This window comes from Passer domesticus, chromosome 2, assembly GCF_036417665.1.
Source record: "Passer domesticus isolate bPasDom1 chromosome 2, bPasDom1.hap1, whole genome shotgun sequence".
Classification (NCBI taxonomy): Eukaryota; Metazoa; Chordata; class Aves; order Passeriformes; family Passeridae; genus Passer; species Passer domesticus.
The window spans coordinates 42530083-42550405 of record NC_087475.1 but is presented as its reverse complement, the minus strand read 5'-3'; the positions used below and the strand labels follow the sequence as shown (position 1 = coordinate 42550405).

The 20323-nt window shown below is 37.5% G+C and overlaps 1 protein-coding gene across 2 annotated transcripts in view; it reads left to right on the top strand.

Annotated features, from left to right (window-relative positions):
- Window positions 1-20323, top strand: part of GPC6 (glypican 6) — a 724766-nt gene that overhangs the window by 626088 nt on the left and 78355 nt on the right. For both annotated transcript variants that reach the window (XM_064408448.1, XM_064408449.1), the window contains exon 5: window positions 20092-20222. In XM_064408448.1, coding sequence (XP_064264518.1) covers window positions 20092-20222 — 131 coding nt within the window. The remainder of the gene's footprint in view (window positions 1-20091; window positions 20223-20323) is intronic.

Here is a 20323-nt window from a genome sequence, read left to right as displayed (position 1 = left end):
CAGGAGAAGTTAGGTGAAGACTTCTTCTCCCTTCCCTGCCAGTATGGCTATTAATTAACATCCATAATGACTTAATAGCTTCATTTTTACACACACTTGGACATGGTCTCTTGAGAGCTATACATTGAGCTGGAGAGTGTTGTTCAGCTCCCAACTGGACTGAATAACAAAATGCTTGACAAAAATAGCCCTTATGGCAAAGCAGTTTCTCAAAAAAAAAAAAAAATAACCAGATGTGTCACATATAGGAAGCCTGCCATATGAGAAAAGCCTTAGAGAACTGGGTTTGCTCAGCCTTGAGAAAAGAAGGCTTAGAGGAGACCTTCTCACCATGTTCCAATATTTATGGGATGGGTACAAAAATAGACTCCCTTTTTACAAAAAGTTTCATGGAAAGGACAAGGAATAATGGGTACAAATTTCCCCTGGGGAAATTCTGAGTGAACACAAGAGGGCAGTTTCTCACAATGAGAGCAATCAGCCATAGGAAAAAACTCCCCAGGGAAGTGGTGGATTTCCCAACACGGGACAATTTTAAAATTCACCTGGACAGGATGCTGGGCCATCTTGTTTAGATTGTGCTACTGCTGAGAAAGGTTAGACCTGACCATTCTTGAGGTCCCTTTCATATTTCATCTCCATTTTACAGCTTTAACAATTTGGATGTTTATGTGCTTCATTCTGTGGGACTCTGCTTTACGTGTGCAGGACTGGGTTCATTAATACACAAAAGCATGCAGACATATGCACATTTTCTAGGATGCACATTAATCTCACATGGATTATTTGGCTCAGCCCTGGCTTGCAAACTACCTACACAGAGATTCTAATGCCAGTGCAGCTTTTGCCTGTTCTCAGGGCCAGGCAACTCATGATGTCCCAGCTCTAGGCAGGGGGTTGACAAGATATGGCTTCTCCATTATGAGAAAGGGAATACTCTGCCATCCAGCTGGAGAGATTTTCCACTGCCCCATCCTGTAATGTGTGGAACTAGAGCAGATAATTGCTCCATTTTGCAAATTATGAATCTGAAACCATTAAATAATTCATCTCGTTATTTTCTGTAGTGTTTTCCCTTTTCTGTGGGTAGTAGTTGTAAATCATAATAATGTACAAGCCAAAAGCACATTTGCAAGATTCTTGAATTATCCAGGGATGAAAACCCATCTCTCTGCTCAGTTTCTTTGCTGGACTCATGTGCTGGTCAGTTTTAAGCAGCATAAATAATCAGACCCTGCAAAAACACAAAATATACCAACAACATTTAAGGTGGATAAATCTGTCTCATCCTGTCCTTCATCTCTTACAAATTTAACAGAAGAATGGAACCATAATTCCTCCATTAAATAAATCCAAGCCAAACTGTAAACAGCAGCAAAAAGTCACTAAGTGGCTTTTTGAGCCTGTATTTTTACAGAGCTGGAAGTTTCCGTGGAAATTAATAGAACGTACTGTAGCTTTTGAGTTTATTTGCTGTAGCTTGGTAATAGCAACTAGCAAACAGATACTGGATTTTGCAGACAGATATTCATCTGTGTGTCTAAAGGGTTTATTTACTTGCACTTTCAATTCTAAAATTTGTATGCACATGTTGGCAGATGTACATGTGTGTGCACACAAGCATGTAAACAGTTGTACACATATAAAGCACAGCCCTACAAAATACAGGTGTGTATACATCCAAGTGGGTAAAACTCCAGTATTCTTTATAGAAATACTGTAAACAGTCAAATCCTCAGTAATCTAAATGATGAAAATAGGTCTCACCAAAGTCAATATAAAGAAGAAATTATTTTATCACTCTTCACTGTGCATTTTAAGTAACAGATGAATCAAAGCAGACTTTGCAGTTATAATTCTTTGATCTTTTTGTTTAAAACAAATGATGACAGCTGAAGACAGGATCTCATGACGTGTGCCATTAATAGTGCATTATGGACAGCATGAAACATGAAATAAAATCATTAAAACAAAGGTGTTAAGCTTTTAAAACTGTTACAAGACAGATGGATCATTACTTGGAGAAAGCCCTCTGTTCTGCAGTTCTGTGCTGCAGGATTCATCAGCTCTGGCTAGAGAGATGCTTTACCTAACAGCTGCAAGACATTTATCCCCATAACACAGCCCTAATCCTTGTCCTCTGCAGTTCTCTGCAGTCTGCTGCATTTTCCAGTAGATCTCTGGCTCCTTTGGTGACATTTCTAGTGAGAGTGGAATAATAACTCTTTTCTGGGAGATGCAGCTGATAATGTGATTCTTTGAGTGGCCCTCCCTCCTTCTCCTGGATGAACTTTTCTCATGGTGTATGTGCAACATACAAGATTTGCTATCCACATGCCTTGTGGTACACTGTAGAGAGGCATTTTATAGAAAGCTTAAGGACTGAAAGACACCTGTCTTTTGCTATGAAAACAAACATTTTACCCAGTAATTCAGTAGCCTTGGATATGTGGGTTCTTATACTTCTCTCCCATCTGGAAAAAAAGAAGAGTCTATTTATTCTCTTGCCTCAAACTCAGATTTGCTTAACTCTTGTTAAGCAAAATGTCTTTCTGGTGACCTCATCCAATTTGCACATAATATCTGGGGGGAAATGGGATGTGAAGAAAATTGCTGTTAATTTTAAAACAATATTAAATGCACTGTAAAGCTTCCAGTAATATCTAGGAAGATAGTAATATCTTGTTCAGTGTGTGATCAAAGAGTTAAAAATGCAATTGCCATCAGACACTTTTCCCTAAACTATGTGTGCACTGCTTGCTGCAGGAAACCAGTAGGAAGAGACAAGTTCCTGTACACTTCAGACTGGGCTATCATTATCTTATTTCCCATGCCATCAAACAGTGCGTTGGGTAAGATGGAATTGGAAATTGATGCTGTGTACTTTTGAGAGAAAAGAAAGAAATACAAAGCACACAAAACCCCATGTTTTGGTTTTGGTTTTTTAATTAATGACTTATCTAAGAGTTCAGGACAATGTGAGGAAGTGATTTGTATAAACTGGAGAGCTGAGTGTGAAACAATGAAGCTGAATGTGAGCAAGGGTATTTTATCTGATTCTCAAGAACATGCACAACGCAGTGCAATCTCTTTGGTAAGCAAATCATGAAACTGCTAATCAAGGAGTATGCCCTAATGGCAAAGGGATAAATAACTGCATAATGGCAGTATTTATCTTAGAAATTAGATTCTTTCAAACAGCATGAAGCTCTACAAAGCAATCACATATCAGAAACCCTTAGATGTATCATTAGTGACAATAAATATAAAAAATCCATCTTTAACTGAACAACAACAACAAAAAAAGTTCAGAATAAATATGTCTTTAATGGCCTGTGTCTCCATGAATAAATAATTGTTTTGTTCTTTAGTGTGAACAGGATAGAGATCCCTCCAGTCATCCCCTATGGTGCAGAATTTTTTTTTTAGTCATCTAGAAGAAACCATCAATCTACTATCAAAACATGCTCACCATTTTCACAAGCAAATGAAGTTAGGGAGCTGAAAAGAACATAAGCTAGTACATAACTCATTATACCCTTTCCAATCAGTATTTATTGTTGTACTTTCCTGCTTCTTCAGAAAATAAAAAGAACTAAAAATCATTGACTGTTTTTTAAACCAAGAAAGATTTATGGGCATTTTTTTAAAACCAAATAATTTTTACATCCGGCATTCACTGAAAGGCATATATTTGTCTTAACATAACAAGATGTCATTTTACTGATATTTGCTTTTTAAATTGTTCTGTGGAGGCATTCAAAACTCCCTAAGGATTTTCAAAGCACACAGTGGTTACTGTAGAAAAACAGAAGTCTAAGAATAGCAGATGAGCAGAAGGGCCCGCTGGCGAGAAAGAGGCTAGAACTTTTTCATGAAACTTTTCACAGTGCCCTGGTGCCATTCAGTCAACCCTTTGCAGTGGCTCCTGTTTTGCAGCTGGTTCACATTGCCATAACAGTTCTGGCTTTGGCTGCTGTTCCCAGCACCTTGGCAATCCTCTGTATCAGAACATTGGCACAGCAGCCTCTCTCCAGCATGCTGTTCCCACCACATCCTTCTGGAAATGTTTCTCCCCACAGCATGCACATCCTTTTCCAGAGCTGTGCTTGGTGCTACAGAGGAAGTCAGTAGCACTCACATGGTCAGAGCCATCCAACCCCCCGCAGTGTGCTGCTGGGTGTACCCATGGTCCAGGTCTGCAGGCACCTCTTTCCTGCAAGCACCTGGGCTGGTGAGAGCCACCTGAGAACCTGGCAGAGATGGCAGGACCACTCTGAACACAGCAAAAGCCACTCTAATGCAAACTGCCCTTTGTAAGGCAAGCTTCTTCCCATTCCCATCATCCTTCTGTCTGCTCTGCAGCAGATCTCATCATGCTGAAAATGCACCCAAGATTGTTTCCAACCACCTCCGTCCCTCCCTGAATTGTTCTCTATTCCATGGACATCAGTGCTGGCACAGAGCAGGATGAAATTTTGGCCCCAGTGGTGTAAAGGAGATAAGTCCTTTTTTCTGTTGACTTAAATGGGGTTTATGCCTGTATCCTGAGTTGAGCAGCATATTTGGACTGTCTTCTGACACTGCTTTCTCATTTTTGAACTCTTGGAAGTTATCCTCCTCCATGTATACAATCCAATTCCTCTTTTTCACTACACCATGTAGATAACCAGACTGTTTCATGCATCCAGGATAGCAGAAGGACAGGAGAAAGTGCCTGAGGAGACAAAGCACTCCTGTGTTCCTTGTAGTTCCTTCAGGCAGCTATCCAGAAGTATGCGATCATGTTGTGACTGCAATCTTTATTCACTACATTTCAAAGAACAGATTTTATAAAGAGAAGAGAATTTTCAGTTCTACTGAACCATTTACACTACAAGGAAACCACAAGTATGAGTTATAGACATCTGGCATGGCTTTTTTTGTTTGTTTGTTTGGGTTTTTTTGTTGTTTTTTTTTCTTTTTTGTAACTGGCCACTTACCTCACACCAAATGTATTTCCAGTCCTTGATTAGATATTCTAGCCTTCCAATAGGAGTGAAAGAAGGAAAAGCTTTGTAGTAAGAGGTGTAGTAGAGGTATGGATATTTTTCATATTCTTTCCTTGTCAGACCCTTTTCCATTTTAAATTAGTGAGATTCATTCTTATCAAACAAAAAAGTAAGGACTGTCTTTTTATATATTTTCTTTTTTACATCTAAGTGACTGATGTTTTTAGTAAAAATTTTGGCTCATTTCCATCAAGAAATTGTGGTCTTGAACCTGTGACAAGGCTGAACAAATTCATCTGAATCACAGACACAATGATTTGTTTGTGAATGGGAGCTCCTCTACAGATATTTGTGCAAACTAACACTAAACACACAAATATTTGCACAAAAAATAAATAAATAAAAAAAGTTAAACAATAAAGTTAGGGCAAGGGGTAGGTTGAATTTATTGTCTATTATGTTTCCATAGAGAGAGAGAGAAATGTTTGAAATAATCAAAGTAAATATTTCTGTTCCATGGTTTGAGTAAATATCACCAAAAGGACAGGTTTGTTCTAGTTGCATTTGTGCAAATCACTTTTGAAATGGGAAGTTGTCTAACTTGCTGTTCCAAAAGAAAATATAATTGAATAAAAGAATGGTTTGTTTTGGAAGGGACCTTAAAGACCACTTAGTTCCAGTGTCCTGCCGTAGGCAAGGACACCTCCCACTTAACCAGGATGCTCAGGGCCCCATCCAACCTGCCCTTGAACACTTCCAGGAATGGGACACCCACAGCTTCTCTGGACAACATGTTCTAGTGCCTCACACCCCTTGTTTCCTAATAGGAAAAATTTCTTCCTAATATCTATTCTGAACAAACTCTTGTTCAGTTCAAAGCCATGACCCTTTGTCCAATCAGGACATGCCCTTGTGAAAATTTCCTCTCCAGCTTTCTTGCAGGCCCCTTTAGGTACTGGGAAGCTGCTCTAAGGTCAAACTATAGCCTTGTCTTTTCCAAGATGAACCTCAACTTCACAGCTCTGATCTGGACCCACCCCAACAGGCCCAGGCCTTCCTTATGTTGGGAGCCCCAGATTTGGGTGCTACATGCTGGGTCTCACAAGTGCAGAGACCCCACCTGAGGGTGGGATATTTAAATGGTATCTGCCTGCTTTAGGTGAAAAGGTGTTGCTAGGCTGATGTAAGTATTATAAAGGCCTTTTGGTTTTCCTTCCTGGTTGGCAGAGGAATATGATACTACCAAGTTAATCATCATTATTTGTATTGTTAGCTCTTATCTTTCTGTATAAAGCATGTGGGAAATAGTGGGGACAAAACATACGTCTTAAATTTTCCTTTAACTGAAGCAGAATACATTTGACTTTGAAGGCCTCTTTTAGTTACAGAATATCAGCGATGTTAAGTGTCTGTGAAAAGATTTCCCTGGAGAGCAGATAGAATCCAGTGTACACTGCAGCATATATCACTGTCAGATGATGTCATTTTTCCTAATTTTTTCTTGAAAAATATGATACATGTAAACAGGATTTTAAGAAAGCAGTCATTTTGGTAGCAACTTTTAGAATACTGTTTGTTGTTCTTTATTCTGTCTTCTCACATTTTTTTTTCTCTTCTGAAACCATGAAAACAATTTGCTCCATAGATACCGTCCTATTCCATTTGACAAACATTGATTTTTTTTCCACCCATATTTTGAATAGAGCCAAAACTGGCATGACTTATTGTGTTTAATAGGAACAAAATCATCAACTTCATTACCACCTAGTCCTGTCGTGCCAAAACACGCTCATTTCTGAACAGTAATGTCCACACATATCAGTGCAGAAATGGGAATAATAGTCATTTCCTTCCATACACTCAGCCAACTGGAAAAAAATTGGATACTTTCATAACAATTTGAGAACAGGAATGAAGAGTCTTCTCCAAAACAAATTGTTGAAAAGATGCTTTGTGCCTTTATTAGGCCTAGGGTCATGTCCTATTTTCAGCAGATACAAGTATTAATAATAATGTCTTCTTTAAAATATATAGCATTAAGCATTTATGTATTTGGGTTTACACTATCACATTTAGAAAATCTGAAGTCAGTGTTATTTCTTTACAGCAACAAACTGTGAGTACAACAGCATAGTACAGAGCCTAACATTTCTTCCTTAATATGCTACTGGATCTGCACCATGTTTTTCCTTATTTCTGGAAAGACTAAGAAGAAATACCATTAAATCAGTGTTCATATCCCAGACCTAGAGCTGGGTTAGTGATAGCAGAATTTTATCAGCATTTGTTATTCTAGTAAGAAGAGGAGCTGGGATTCAGTGGATGCACACAAAGATGAGGAATTTCATGAAGGCTGGTCTCCAGCACAGACCAGTGGCAGAGGAGGAGCTCAGTTGGAAAAGGAGGGTGGGGCACAGCTGTGCAGAGGCTTGAATGCACAAAGCTGCTGCTTTAGCCAGGCAGCTCTTAAAGAGTGGATGCATTAGGGAAAAGTTCACAGCAAACTTAACCGCTAAATATACTGGGAGGATGGAATATCTCTCCAGAGGTCTCCAGTGCTGGCTACATCTCATTTGGTGTTCAGGGAGCCAGGGAGGATGGTTCTACTAAGTGCATAGAATGGAAAGAACAGGTTAAAACTCAAAATTATAGAAAGTCCATCCCAAAACATCCCTATATCTCCCTAGATTTCATAGTCCATTTTTAGGGCATACATCTATGGGGAAATAGAGTTAATTCATATTCATAAATCCCCATTGGATGAAACTGGAGCTGTTGGATGAATTTTTTGTTGTTGATTTTTTACAGGGACAATTAATACAATGGTTCCCTGGCTACTGGCCTGGAAGCCTCAGCAATGTACACCCAGACAGCAATCTCTCTGTAGAAAATGTTCCATTTTTTAATTTTTCACCCTCTATTAAATTTTTTTTTAATATTTTACCCTCTATTTTTTTTTTCCTGCTGTGAAAGTTTTAGTGGGAACAGACTTTTTATTTTCTGCAAAACACTGTTGTGTGTTATTATTAATATTTATGATGATTACAGCATATCAGACAAATGGCCTTGTGATGAACATTAAATTTTTATAGTACTTTGACCTTCTCTAGACTGGACAAACATTTTTACTCTTGATCTCCCAATCATCTAAAAGATCAGGACACTGATAACTTGGAAGAATTAAGGAGCTCCAGTGTTTTTACAATGTTGCCCCTATGCTATTGATTAGTTTTGTTACATCCCAATATTATAGTTAGTGCAGCTAGGCAAACATAGAGAAATTGCTCTTTCCTTTCAAGAGGAATGTCAAAACAATAAATAGATTAGTCATGCCAACAGCATTGATTTGTGACAGCCTTGATGTATGCAGTCATTTGGGATTCAAACATTTATCAGTGGGGGAAAAAAAACCCACTGTTTTCATTTGCTGCATTGAGACTTGCTGGGAGAAAATGCTATTAGGCATCTCAAAATTCTCTGCATAGTGGCAGGCTTTTAAATGCAATGAGATATCCGCAGTACATTTCCATATTAATCAATAAAATGAAAGGCAAAAATCAATTTTGTCTGTGCAACTGTGTGTGACACCTCCCTAAGAGCTGCTCCATTGGGATGGATTCATGCCAGCAAAGATGGTCATAGGCTGATTGTTTATTTATGGCAAGGAAAGGCATAAAGTCATCTTACTGACAAAGTAGCAGGAAAGATGTTACTCGTAGGATGTCTATTCAAAAGCCTGGCACTGGTACCTGGGAAGTTTGGATTTCAGACTTTAATAGCAACTGTGGCTTCCCACATGAAACACGGGCAATGATTTTCTTTGATTCAGAGGAAATAAAGGTTGAATTTACCAAAGAAACTGAGGATCATCCAGTTATTCTCTGAAAAGATGACAACACTGAGGAATTTGCTATATATACTTGGAATTAACAAATTATCATTATTGTAACTTCAATAAATTAATAAAGTGTGATCCACTAGTTTTGTATTGTACGTCACTTTTCCTGTACTGGAATAAGCACTGAACCTTAAGACACCCCCATGTCATCCACAATTTGGCTGGCCACTGTTGTATCCTCTGAAAATTTTTCTAATTCAGGATTGTATGATATTAGATTATGGTTTGTGCCATATCTTCAAGCTTTCATTTATCACTTCTGCAATGTGCTATCCATGATGTTATTTTACTGTAGATTTATTTGTAACTATGAACATATTTTTTTTGTGCTCTTTTCTTTCTCTAGTTATTCTCCAAAGATTCAGTGTGAGATTTTCTGATTATTGCTAAGACAATGGTATAATAGCATAAACTGAAAAGCTTGATTTTGAGTGACAATAGTCATCTCAAAACCCTTGTTGCCTAAAATATATTGGGATTTTTTTTTGTTTTCTTATACTCATCAGTTGATTCTATTTTATTGCTCAGTCGTTCAGTATCATGAGGTCCTTCTCAGATTTTCTACGCCAGTCTTCATATTTACTCTCCTGAATAGTAACACTAGTGTCTGTTTTCACCTTACTGTTTACCCTCAGTCCCATTTTATTAAAAAGATAACAACAAGAACTTGGGTTGGGGTCCTGTTCAGTCTGTTAAAAATATCTCTGGAGCAAAAGTTATCTCCAAAATTTTCATCATCTAGCTGGTCATCCACTGGACACTTTTAACCCAAAAAAATGGCTAAAAATTCATTGATAATGCAACACTGAAGATGCATTACATCTAGTGGCATACAGAGACTATAAAGCAGAAAAAAAAATATTAATATAAAAGAAAAAAACAGAATTATGACCAATGCCCTTCCATAAGGCAGTAAACTGCCAATAGGAACATCAGTTTATTAGGTTTAAAACCAGATTGTTGTAGAAGACATTAATGTCATAGATACCACCACACTAAGCAGTTGAAAGATTATGAAAGATTATGAAAGGTCGTGGCTTTTTACAACAGCATGAAGTGTCAGAACAAGGGGAAGTGGCTTCAAACTGAGAGAAAATAGGTCTAGATTGGATATTAGAAAAAAATTATTTCCTGTGAGGGTAGTGAGGCAATGGAACAGTTTGCCCAAAGAAATGGTAGGTTTTCCATCCCTGGGAGTGTTCAAGGCCAGGCTGGATGGGCTTTGAGCAACCTGGTCAAGTGAAAGATGTCCCTGCCCATGGGAGGGGGCTGGAATTTTACGGTTTTTAAGGTCCCTTCCCATCCAATCCAATCCATGCTATGATAAGATGATAAGACAAGATTCTATGCTATGTGTAGATTAGATAGTGTTAAAGGGTGAAGTTATTCTTGAAATAACAACAAGTTTTTTGAAACAAACTTCTTATAAAAGTAAAATATGTGTCAATTTTCCAGAAGAGATAATGGACAGGTCATTAATTATGTGTTAAAAAAGGTACCATAAATTCTGCTAAGGCTGGAAAAATCTCTACTGCACAAAATTTAGAATTAGAAGTGGGGAAGAAACTAAAAAAGAGTGTAGAAATTATATTCACTGTAAATTCGGAATATAAGGAGTCATTTGAAAAATGTGCCAGGACTGACATGGGAAATATGAATTATAAATCAGTTGTGATGAAGGGGATAAGGAAATCAGATACATCAAGGGAATCAAGAAAGATTTCTGAGTCAGACATATGGAGCAAAAAGGACCTCTGCAAAACAACATTAATGAGATCCAGTTCTAAAAGTTTAATTAGTCCTAGGCACCACAATACTAGAGAATTCTTTTAAAGGCAATAAAGAAAACAGGAAAAGACCTGAGGAAATCACTTATGAAAACAGAATAAGAAAATTAACATGGAAAATATGACCAAGCACAAACTAAAAGACATGATAAATATCTACATATATCTGAGGGATTTTACAAAGAAATAATCAAAGTGTTTAAAGTTATATGAAGCAGCTTATTAGAAATAGTTGAGTTAAATTAAGCAGCAGAAAAAATATACCACATAGCTGGACAAATATTCTGATAGTGATGTATGGCAGACAGTGAAATAGCTTTCGTAAAAAAAAAAAGTCAGAAGAATATAGCAAAGCTATTTTAAATTTTTTTCTGCACTGAGCTCTAGGGATTTTATACATGGGAATTTATATCTAGGGTTGTAACTCTGCATGGGCTTTGGAATGGTTGAAAAGATCTTTGAGTTTCTAATGTCTTTGACCGTATAAAGATACTGCAAACTATATACCCAGGAGATTTTCACTAAGGATACCTTTAAATGTAGTAGGAAATATCAGGCTATGATTTGTTCTTTTTCAACCATTTCAGCCTATCTCATCAAGAAAGAGTCAGAGATAGACTTTTTCCAGTGTTCCAAACTCCACCTGTCTTTAAAAAATTATGCACACTAACCCATGTTAATACAAATTTAAATTAACTATGGAAGGTAGCATACAGGCATGCATCAATGGGATTCTCTTATTTACTAACATTTCCTGTGACAGACCATTTAAACCTCTCTTGGCATATTATAAAAGCAACAAAACAAAGGTTTTAAAAATGTATTATGTTTTATTAATTGATGCATGTCAAATATTTAGACAGAATTGTCAACACTTAGCAATAATGTTAGCTAAAATTCCAGTTCAGAACAATGTCTTGCATTCAGTTACTATAGGAAGAATAAGAGTAATAGACAAAGATTACCATTTTGCCCAGTCTTTGCTATTTTCTTTTTGCATACAAGAACAAAATAAGACATGATCTAATAACAGTGTATAAACTATTTAGAATAAACTATTTAGAATTCCTCAAAGTTATAGAAAGACATAGAAAAAGAATAATTTTATATAGGCATTTTTTTCAATACGTGGAAGAAAAACATATGGTATGTGAAATACTCAAAAACTACAGTTCACCCAACAAAACTCATTTTGCTTCCATCAGATGCAAAAAGATGACAATTGCATGTCAATAACTCTTCATACATATATCATAATTTCTTGAGCTGTTCTGCCTAAGAGAGAGCAAGATACAATCCCAACAGGAATAATAAAATATCCTTTCAGTTTATTCATACCATTGACAATTCTTTTTTTCCTTTTTATTTTGAAGGAAAAGTAAGTGATACTGCCATAAACTGACATGGCTACATAGCTGATTAGAAATATAAAAAAACACAATTTAATTCTTAAATCTGTACATTCTTGTAATTAAAACATAGATAATAAATAACTAGATCTGAACCTCTACACTCATTTTTAAATTTGCCTTTTAATTAGCTGGGGATTAAACTGGCAAGGACAATTCTGTATTCCAGTCCTTCCTGAAAGAACTTAGGACATAATTTCTTTACATCATCCTTCAGACATCAGCCCTACCAGCATAAATCAGAAAACTGGATTCTGTCTTAAATACCAATCTTTCTGTCCAGAATAGCTAAGAATGCCATGGAAATAGCTTTAAAAGAGAGCTATTGGGCACTTTAGAATAGCAGAGGTGGTTAAGGTGTTTTTCCAACAGGTAAAATTTTGAGACTGCTCACAGCAGGAAAAGAAATTGAAATGGAGTTTTCCATGTCTTGGTTGTACTGTGTACAGTTAGAAACCTTCAGGAGTGCATCCTTCTGCACTCCTTTGAAGAATTCCATGCTCAATCATCTCTCTGTGCAGAAATGAGAGGCTCAGAAGGGATAAGAGGGTGAATGGATCCCTGTCAGACTGTCCCTGTGGCAGTTCATTTGGGAGCTACGTGCAGCCCCCTTTAGTCATACACACACATCTTGAACCAACTCCTTTGAACCACAGCCTGGAGCTCAAGACTGTCCAGAATCTGCACGCAGTCTATACCAAAGGTCCAGCAGAAACCTCAGGTCTTACCTGCTGCTGGTCTCCTACTCACAGGACCAATGGCTTGAAGCTTGCTAGCAGCGTCTTACACACACACACACACAGACACACACACACACACACACACAAGGAGAGAATATTCTGCACAGCCATGCTGTGATTCTCAACCAGAAAATGGTTAAGAATAGAGTTTAATAAGGATATAGAGCAGACTGCAGTGATCAAGCCTCTGACAAGTTTGCTGACCAGTGGTTTTTCCAGATGGCCTCTTTCATCTGCCCTCTTCCACCTATTTTCCCATGTTTGTTCCTTAGCTCACCTTAATCCATCTTTCTTTGCCCTTGTTTTCTCCCATGTAAACAACCCACCCCAGACATGTTTTCCTTACTGCTCCCTGTTTTGTTCAGCTTCAGCTTCACATGCTGACAATTTTCACCTCCAGAAAAATCTTACCCCACATGCAGCAGTTTCTCATGCAAGGACTGACAAGTCATTTGCCTGCATATCTCCAGAGAGAAGCTTAACTGGTTATTGTTAACTGAATATCCAAATTAAAATATTGCTATTTCTTCTGCACAAGTGCAACATGAATTTCAAGAAAAGTACCTTCTCCCATGAAACAAAAATGAACAAATAAAAAAAAAACACAAAACCACAAAAAAATAAAATAAAGCAGGGTGTAGAAAATTGTAATATTATTCCATAGTATGAAGTGTGTGTGGAGCTTAATGGTACTCAGACAGGAAATCTGTAATGTGTCAGTTTAGCCTCATCAGGATAGAGCCATATAGAGTTCTAATATGAATAATATTTTGAAAAAGGGATTGTGGACCCTAAGGAAAACAGCAGTTTTGGCATCTCTGCCATGCCTTATTCTGTTTTCCTGAGAAGAGTTCTTATCACCTCCTTTAAATGTGAGGTAGAGATTTACTTTCCTCTTCTTGAATTTTTTTAGTAAATCATAATCTAGCAGTAAAACTTTTGGCAGATTATTACAGGGATGTATTTTCACTGATACTATATTTGTAAAAAGCCAATATGTACCCATATTTCACTTTTCAATTTTTAGTTTTTAATTTGTTTCATTAGTTTACCATCTAATGCTCTAAAGATTTTATGATCACTATTTATGTTTAGTGTCATGATGGAAAGCTCACTGAGTTTTACCTACATGACCTAGTAAATACAATCCAGACTCCTGCCTCCCCTTGCCCTTGGTCAGAAGGTTGGGAAGCTACCAAATGATCTCTGCCTTGCAGCCCAGCATATCAACAATTATATCCTATCCCAAAACAGTCATTGCCACTCTCAAGGTCATAGTCAACTGCGACAGGTTTCTCACTCTGTTTTACAACTATTCAATCTGAAATCCATGGTCTTGTCCATAGATAAATCCTTTGCAATTTCACAAATAAAAACTTATCCTTTGTTTTGTTTACCAGCAGCTTTGGGAAGAAGCACTTTACAGTTCTCCATAAACAAGTGTAAGACCACATACCTAGAAGAAAAATAGAGAACTCTTAATGAAGAATTTAAAATGAGATCTTCTTCCTTTTTTTCCCAAAACAAAATATACCTTACAGTTTTGTGAAGGACATGCAACTTAGTATTTTACCATTCTTTGTTTCCATGAACAACAATTATAGACTTCATCCATAGATTCTCTCTTGGATTCCCCTGGGGGAAGCTCAGCCACTGCTGGAATCTCACTGATAATTTTGAAGTAGAGAAGCAACAATGCATGAAAAGAAAAACTGATGTCACAGCCAAATTAACAGAGACCCTAAAAATGCCTTTTCTTATCAGCATCCCAAATTCTCCCTATCAGAGTGTCTTTGCATTTTCTGGATGATAGAAAGAGGGCAAGAAAAAGGAGGCACTGATGGTTCTTGCCAGAACATTGTATTTCAGCCTAGTTTAGAGGGGGTTATATCTTGTCAGAAGTGTCATACATCAGTTTCATTTTCTCTGCTCCTTTTATTTCAATCTGGAATTCAGGAAGTTTTCTGGGAAACTGCACTGAAAGAAATATAACACAAACAGGAACACATCACTTTTGGTATCAAGATTATAGGAGGGTGGCTTAATGCATTTCCAAGGAAACAGAGACAGATTCTTATCTATTTGTATTGTTAGTCTATCCATTACTTTACCTGTGGACACCTAGGGCTCATAAAGTATTTCCATATCTTGAAATTCACACTTGGTCTTCTGAATGCTTAAGTTATACAATCAATCACTTAGCATGATGACGAGCTTTCTCCTGTGTTTCTCATTAAAATGGCACCTATGAAACTTAAAAAAAAAAAAAAACTATAAAGCAAACTAAAAATTTCTTCAGGATCTCTTTCTTAAATACTGCTTAAAATGAAACAAGGTCCTTCTAAAAGCCACTGACAAATACCTGTGGGTTTTTTTTTATAAGGAAAACAGAATATAAAGCATTTAAAGAGAACTGCTGTTCTCAGCTGGCAGACACGTTGGGGGCCCTTGGACTACACCCTAGGCCTTCAGTAGCCTTTGGGGGGTTACTGCATCAGGAAGGTCCCCACTCCTGTTTTCAGCATCCAGGAGAGGCTGAGAGCAGCAGCACTGATGGTGACCCTGGTGTGCCATATGCTCTGCACTTTCTCAGGGCCATTGGCAAGCCTGTGTCCTCAAGTGAGCAATTAGTCACATCTATTGTTTCCTAGTCCCTGATAAACCCACAGCACAAGAATTACTGACCTAAACCGAGCTCCTGATCCACTCACCCCAGCTGGCAGCAAGATGCCAGCTTTTTGCCAGATGCTGTAGTACATGAAGAACACATACTGAACCTAAGAAAGCAGATTTGGAAAAATACAAAAGAAGAAAAATCAAGAACATATGTAGTTGAACAACACAGTCCAAGTATATTAACAGCATAAAAAAGCAAGTGAGTCAATCACCCAGTTTTCAGATTTTTTTATAGCACAAACAATAATTAAGTTCCAAATATCTACTATTTGAGGTGATTGAGAAATTATTAAGCCCACTCAGATTTACACTGAACTCAACCAGGCTTTTGTCCGTTCAAGGGTCTGTTCTTGAGAATTAGGATTTCAAGACTAAAGCATCTAGATTTTCTGAAATTCATATTGAAATCTTTCCAGATTCCTCATGTAATAATATTCACAATATTTTTAGAAGAAAAAAAAGGACTTGGGGCAGCAGTGTTGTGTTTGTCGATACACAATTACACAATTAGAGATTTGAAGAGCTACAGTCTGGTGAGGACCATTACAACATTTTGACTGTCCTGTCATAAATCTCAGCTTATTGCATTTTATCTGATTTTCACTGTATTCAACCTAACAGCTTCCATTTCACTCAATTGCACAGGGTAGCTGGTACGTATGTGCTCATATGGACCTGTACAAGTGAATAATAAAGTTTATCACTGTAGTGAGAGTTAAGGTTGGCAAAAAAGAGAATTCCACCTAATGACCTGAGGAAATATTTTCCAAGACAGCAACTCACTTTAAAACTGTACAGTGTTTCTTCCTAGAAATCAATGTTATGGATGAAAAATTCAGTCTTAATTTAAATCTGAGGCCTAACTCAAAAAATTTATAGTATCAAGCTAGTTAAATACAGAAGTGAGTTTGTTCCCAAGGGGCCTGAACATCCACAATAATAAGACTACCTTGTTCTTCCAGGCTTCTCTCAGCCTGTGGCTCTCAGGTATCATCGGGATAAGTTTGATTTAGTCAGGAACAGCATGATGGTTAGAAAAAGGGTAGAAGGAAGAGCCCAGTCAGACAGAGGCTAAGAAAATAATTTTGGCATTCACAGAAGTGCCACTTGTTCATCCTCTTTTGCTAGACTGAGCTTGTAGTACTCCTATCAGAAGGTGACAAGAATAACCCAGCAGCCTGGTCACTGCTAAATCAGCCATAGTCCCACAGTGCTGCTGGAACTGAAGTAAAAATGAGTCCTCAAACATTAATTTGTGCAAGAACTCATCTGAACTGTGCAATTGTCCAAGACTTCTAGTCTGGGCTGATCCCTAAAATGAGCATTAACTGGAAGTACAACTTGCGTCAGCCTCAGAAATAATGTTGAAGGAGGAACCTGTTTTACTTCAGCCCTTCAAGCATCTCTTGTCACAGCATTCAATCCATTTCTCAGACTCTTCCTCTTCAAATATATCCCTGTATAGGCCTCTACTTCGGCATTAGTCCTATCTCACATCCTAAACCCCAAAACAAAAATACAAACTGCTGATATAAAGATGTACCTGTCATCAATAAGGGTGTGGATATTTCAAATTATATTTTTCCTTTAACCCCTTGCTCCCCAGGCATATCCTTCAGATCCAATTAAATAAAAGATCACAAGTCTCTAATGTCAAATGTCACTGTGGGCTTATAGCTTCTCACTGCTCCACAGACTTAAGTTATGAATAACTGCCTGGAGTGGTCCAGATTCATTCCAAGCCAGAGAAGGAGACAGAAATTAAAGAATATGGACAAGCAGAGATTTACTGTTTGATTTTTCTTTCTTGTTTTCTTTTATTTTCTCTTTTTTTCATCCTTTCCTTTATGTAGAGCAATAGCTTAAAGCTATAGCCCATGTGATTGAAATATAAACTTGACTCTAACGTAAATTGAACCCCAGCTTTGAAAGCATCATCAATATACCATACCATATGAAAGAAGGAACTCAAAATAACAAAAAGCTCACCTTTGGCAGCCAGGAATTATCCACATTCCCCAGTCTTTTTCCTCTTCGTTAACAATGACTAATAGATAGATAGATAGATATAGATATAGATATAGATATAGATATAGATGATATAGATATAGATAGATACAGATGTATATGTATATATAAAGACTAAATCTATGAATAAGCATAATAGAAGCTGATTAGCTAAAAGTTATCTTTCTACAGATACAAAGTGTTTAAGCCAAGAACAGATTTTTTGTTTGCATCTCCTAGAGCTATTCATTTTGGAGTTGAAGGCACTTTCCTTGAGGAAAGGCTGTTCTTAAACTGAAACTGTGGTTCTTGTTCAGTTATAGGTGGTACACTTTTCTGACACATAGCTGAGATTTCACTTCAAGGTTTAATTCAGGATGTCCCATGCCATCAGAAGAAGCAGCAAGTACGCTGGAGCCACCACCCATTCTCACAAGAGATCTCCAGCAATTATATATTTACTGAACTCTGCTTCAGCACAGTCCCTGAACACATACTGGGGCTTAACACTAGACTTTTCCAACCTTCTAGTTGCCAAAATAAAGTGGATTCATATAAAGAGGCACCTGTCCTTAACTTAAAATGTAATCTACTCCTACCAAAAACCCGAAACAAAACAAACAAACAACCCAACAAACAAACAAAAAAGAAAATAAAAAGAAAACCCAAAAAATCTTTTCACTGTTTTATGCAGTAACCCTAATCTTAATCCTGTTCCTGAAGTAAACTACCAAAATCCAGCCACCAAGACCTGTGCTCTAAAAAGGCCTAGTACTGGTTGTGGCACCGAGGATTTAAGCTGATCACATTGCTCACAAAGTACTAAACCATAAATGTTTTATACAAGGCATTCTGAACATGAGGAAGAAAATAAGAGTCCACACTTACAAATTCTCTTTGTAATTTTTTTTTTCATTTAGAAAAAACTGCTAACTTATTGCTGTAATCTGTAACTGTGTGTGCATGTGTGTATGTATGTATGTGTCTTTGTGTGTATGAAAACTGTTTTCTCTATCAGAGGTAGTTCCTATTTTCACCACTTCACACTGGAAAGGCTATAAACTACAGAATTCTAAAATCAGGTGCAGGTAAAGTAACACCTCTGCTTGAAACCAATTTCCTGTCATCTGTCCATTTCTCACAGTTAGCAACAAGTGCTTTACACCTCACTCCAAATAACTGGCATTACTCTTTCCAGCCTAAAAGTACTGTGAAATATTAGATGTAAATTTGCAAAAGCGCTTTGGTGCTACATGCCAAGCAATTCCAGTTTCAGTGGGATTTCTGGGTATGCACTGGCAGCATATAAACAACTTAATGCAGTCCTTAGGTGAGACTGTGCATGGAGGTGTTTGTCTAACTGCTAGAGTGAGACACAAGCCACATTTTCCCATACCTCCATGCACTTGTGTCTTTATGGGGAAGGAGAAAATGTCCATCTTGGAATAAACCTCTGTGACTTGCAGCCAAGTGTAAAGCTAACAAGTACTGCTGTCAGATCTATGGAGAACTCCATGCCTTCTCCACACAGCTGCTGTGGGATTGGTGCTTAAAATAGCAAAGCAGGCATGGGTCTGTTTCAGAAGGAAGTCTTCTTGGCACTTTCTGGATCTTAGGTCTGGCATATAAAGAAGAGAGCATGTGAAGATTTTTGTTTATTGTGTTAAGGTTACAAGCATCAGCTGCTTAAAGCTAATTAGTTTCTGAAAACTTTAAATCTAACATAGAAGACAAGGATCCTGTTCATATGCTGTTGAAAGATGTACTGTAAATCCATTTTATCACATAGCTATTGCCATGTAAATTATGATAAATTTGTGTCTGTGTATAGACAAATATATCTGATTCATGGCAAAACCTTTTTTATTGCCATGAATTTCTGTTCAATTGCTTGTTTTTCACTTGTTAATGAACATTAAAAGATTAAATTATTTTGCAGAGAAGCTCTATTGGAAGTTAAGCAAACTTTTTTTGTTTTAATCCAAAACACTCAAACACTATATTTCTACATACAACTTACAGCCATGTTTTGAAAATGTAGCAAGGCAAACACAGTTTATACCTATAGAGTATGGCAGAAATCCAATATTCATCTGCTGTTCATATTGCAAGAAAATGAGATCATTAAGGTCAGAAAGAACAGCTGCTTTAATTATAACACCCCAATACATCATATCAAAATTTTCATCATCTCACACAAATTCTAAGAACATACCCCGAGGATTCATTTCTATCATCCTGCTTTTTCTTGGGAAGGAGATTACATAAGTACACTCCAAAGCACTGGCTGCTTCGAGAAGCTGTGTAAAATAATTTTACCCCAAGCTCGATAGTGTTATGGCAACTAGTATTAATCTAACTTTTAAAGTCTTTATTCCTCTTTCTATGGTGGCAGCAGTAGGGGAAGATATTTTGACAGCTGGGAAGCTGCCCTGCAGGCTTCACAGTGCTGCTGCCACACATCCCCCCAGACTCCTGCTGAGGAGTGCTCAGTATCCACACCTACAGCTGGCAGTGCTGGTGTGCCTGAGGAACCCAAAGGTATCCCTTCTTTAAGGGCATGGCTGCTTTGTGTTTTAACAGATGCTATGCTTCTGGTAGCGGAGAGATTAGAGGGACCATTCAACATTGAATCAGTCATGGATCCTATTGATGTCAAGATTTCTGAAGCCATCATGAACATGCAAGAGAACAGCATGCAGGTGTCAGCAAAGGTACTGTGTCAGTCGTGCCTTCTCTGAATGTTGTTGAATGTCACAAGTGGGGGGAAAAACATCTCCACCAATTTTTCTGTCTAGACTTTAAGAAAGATTGT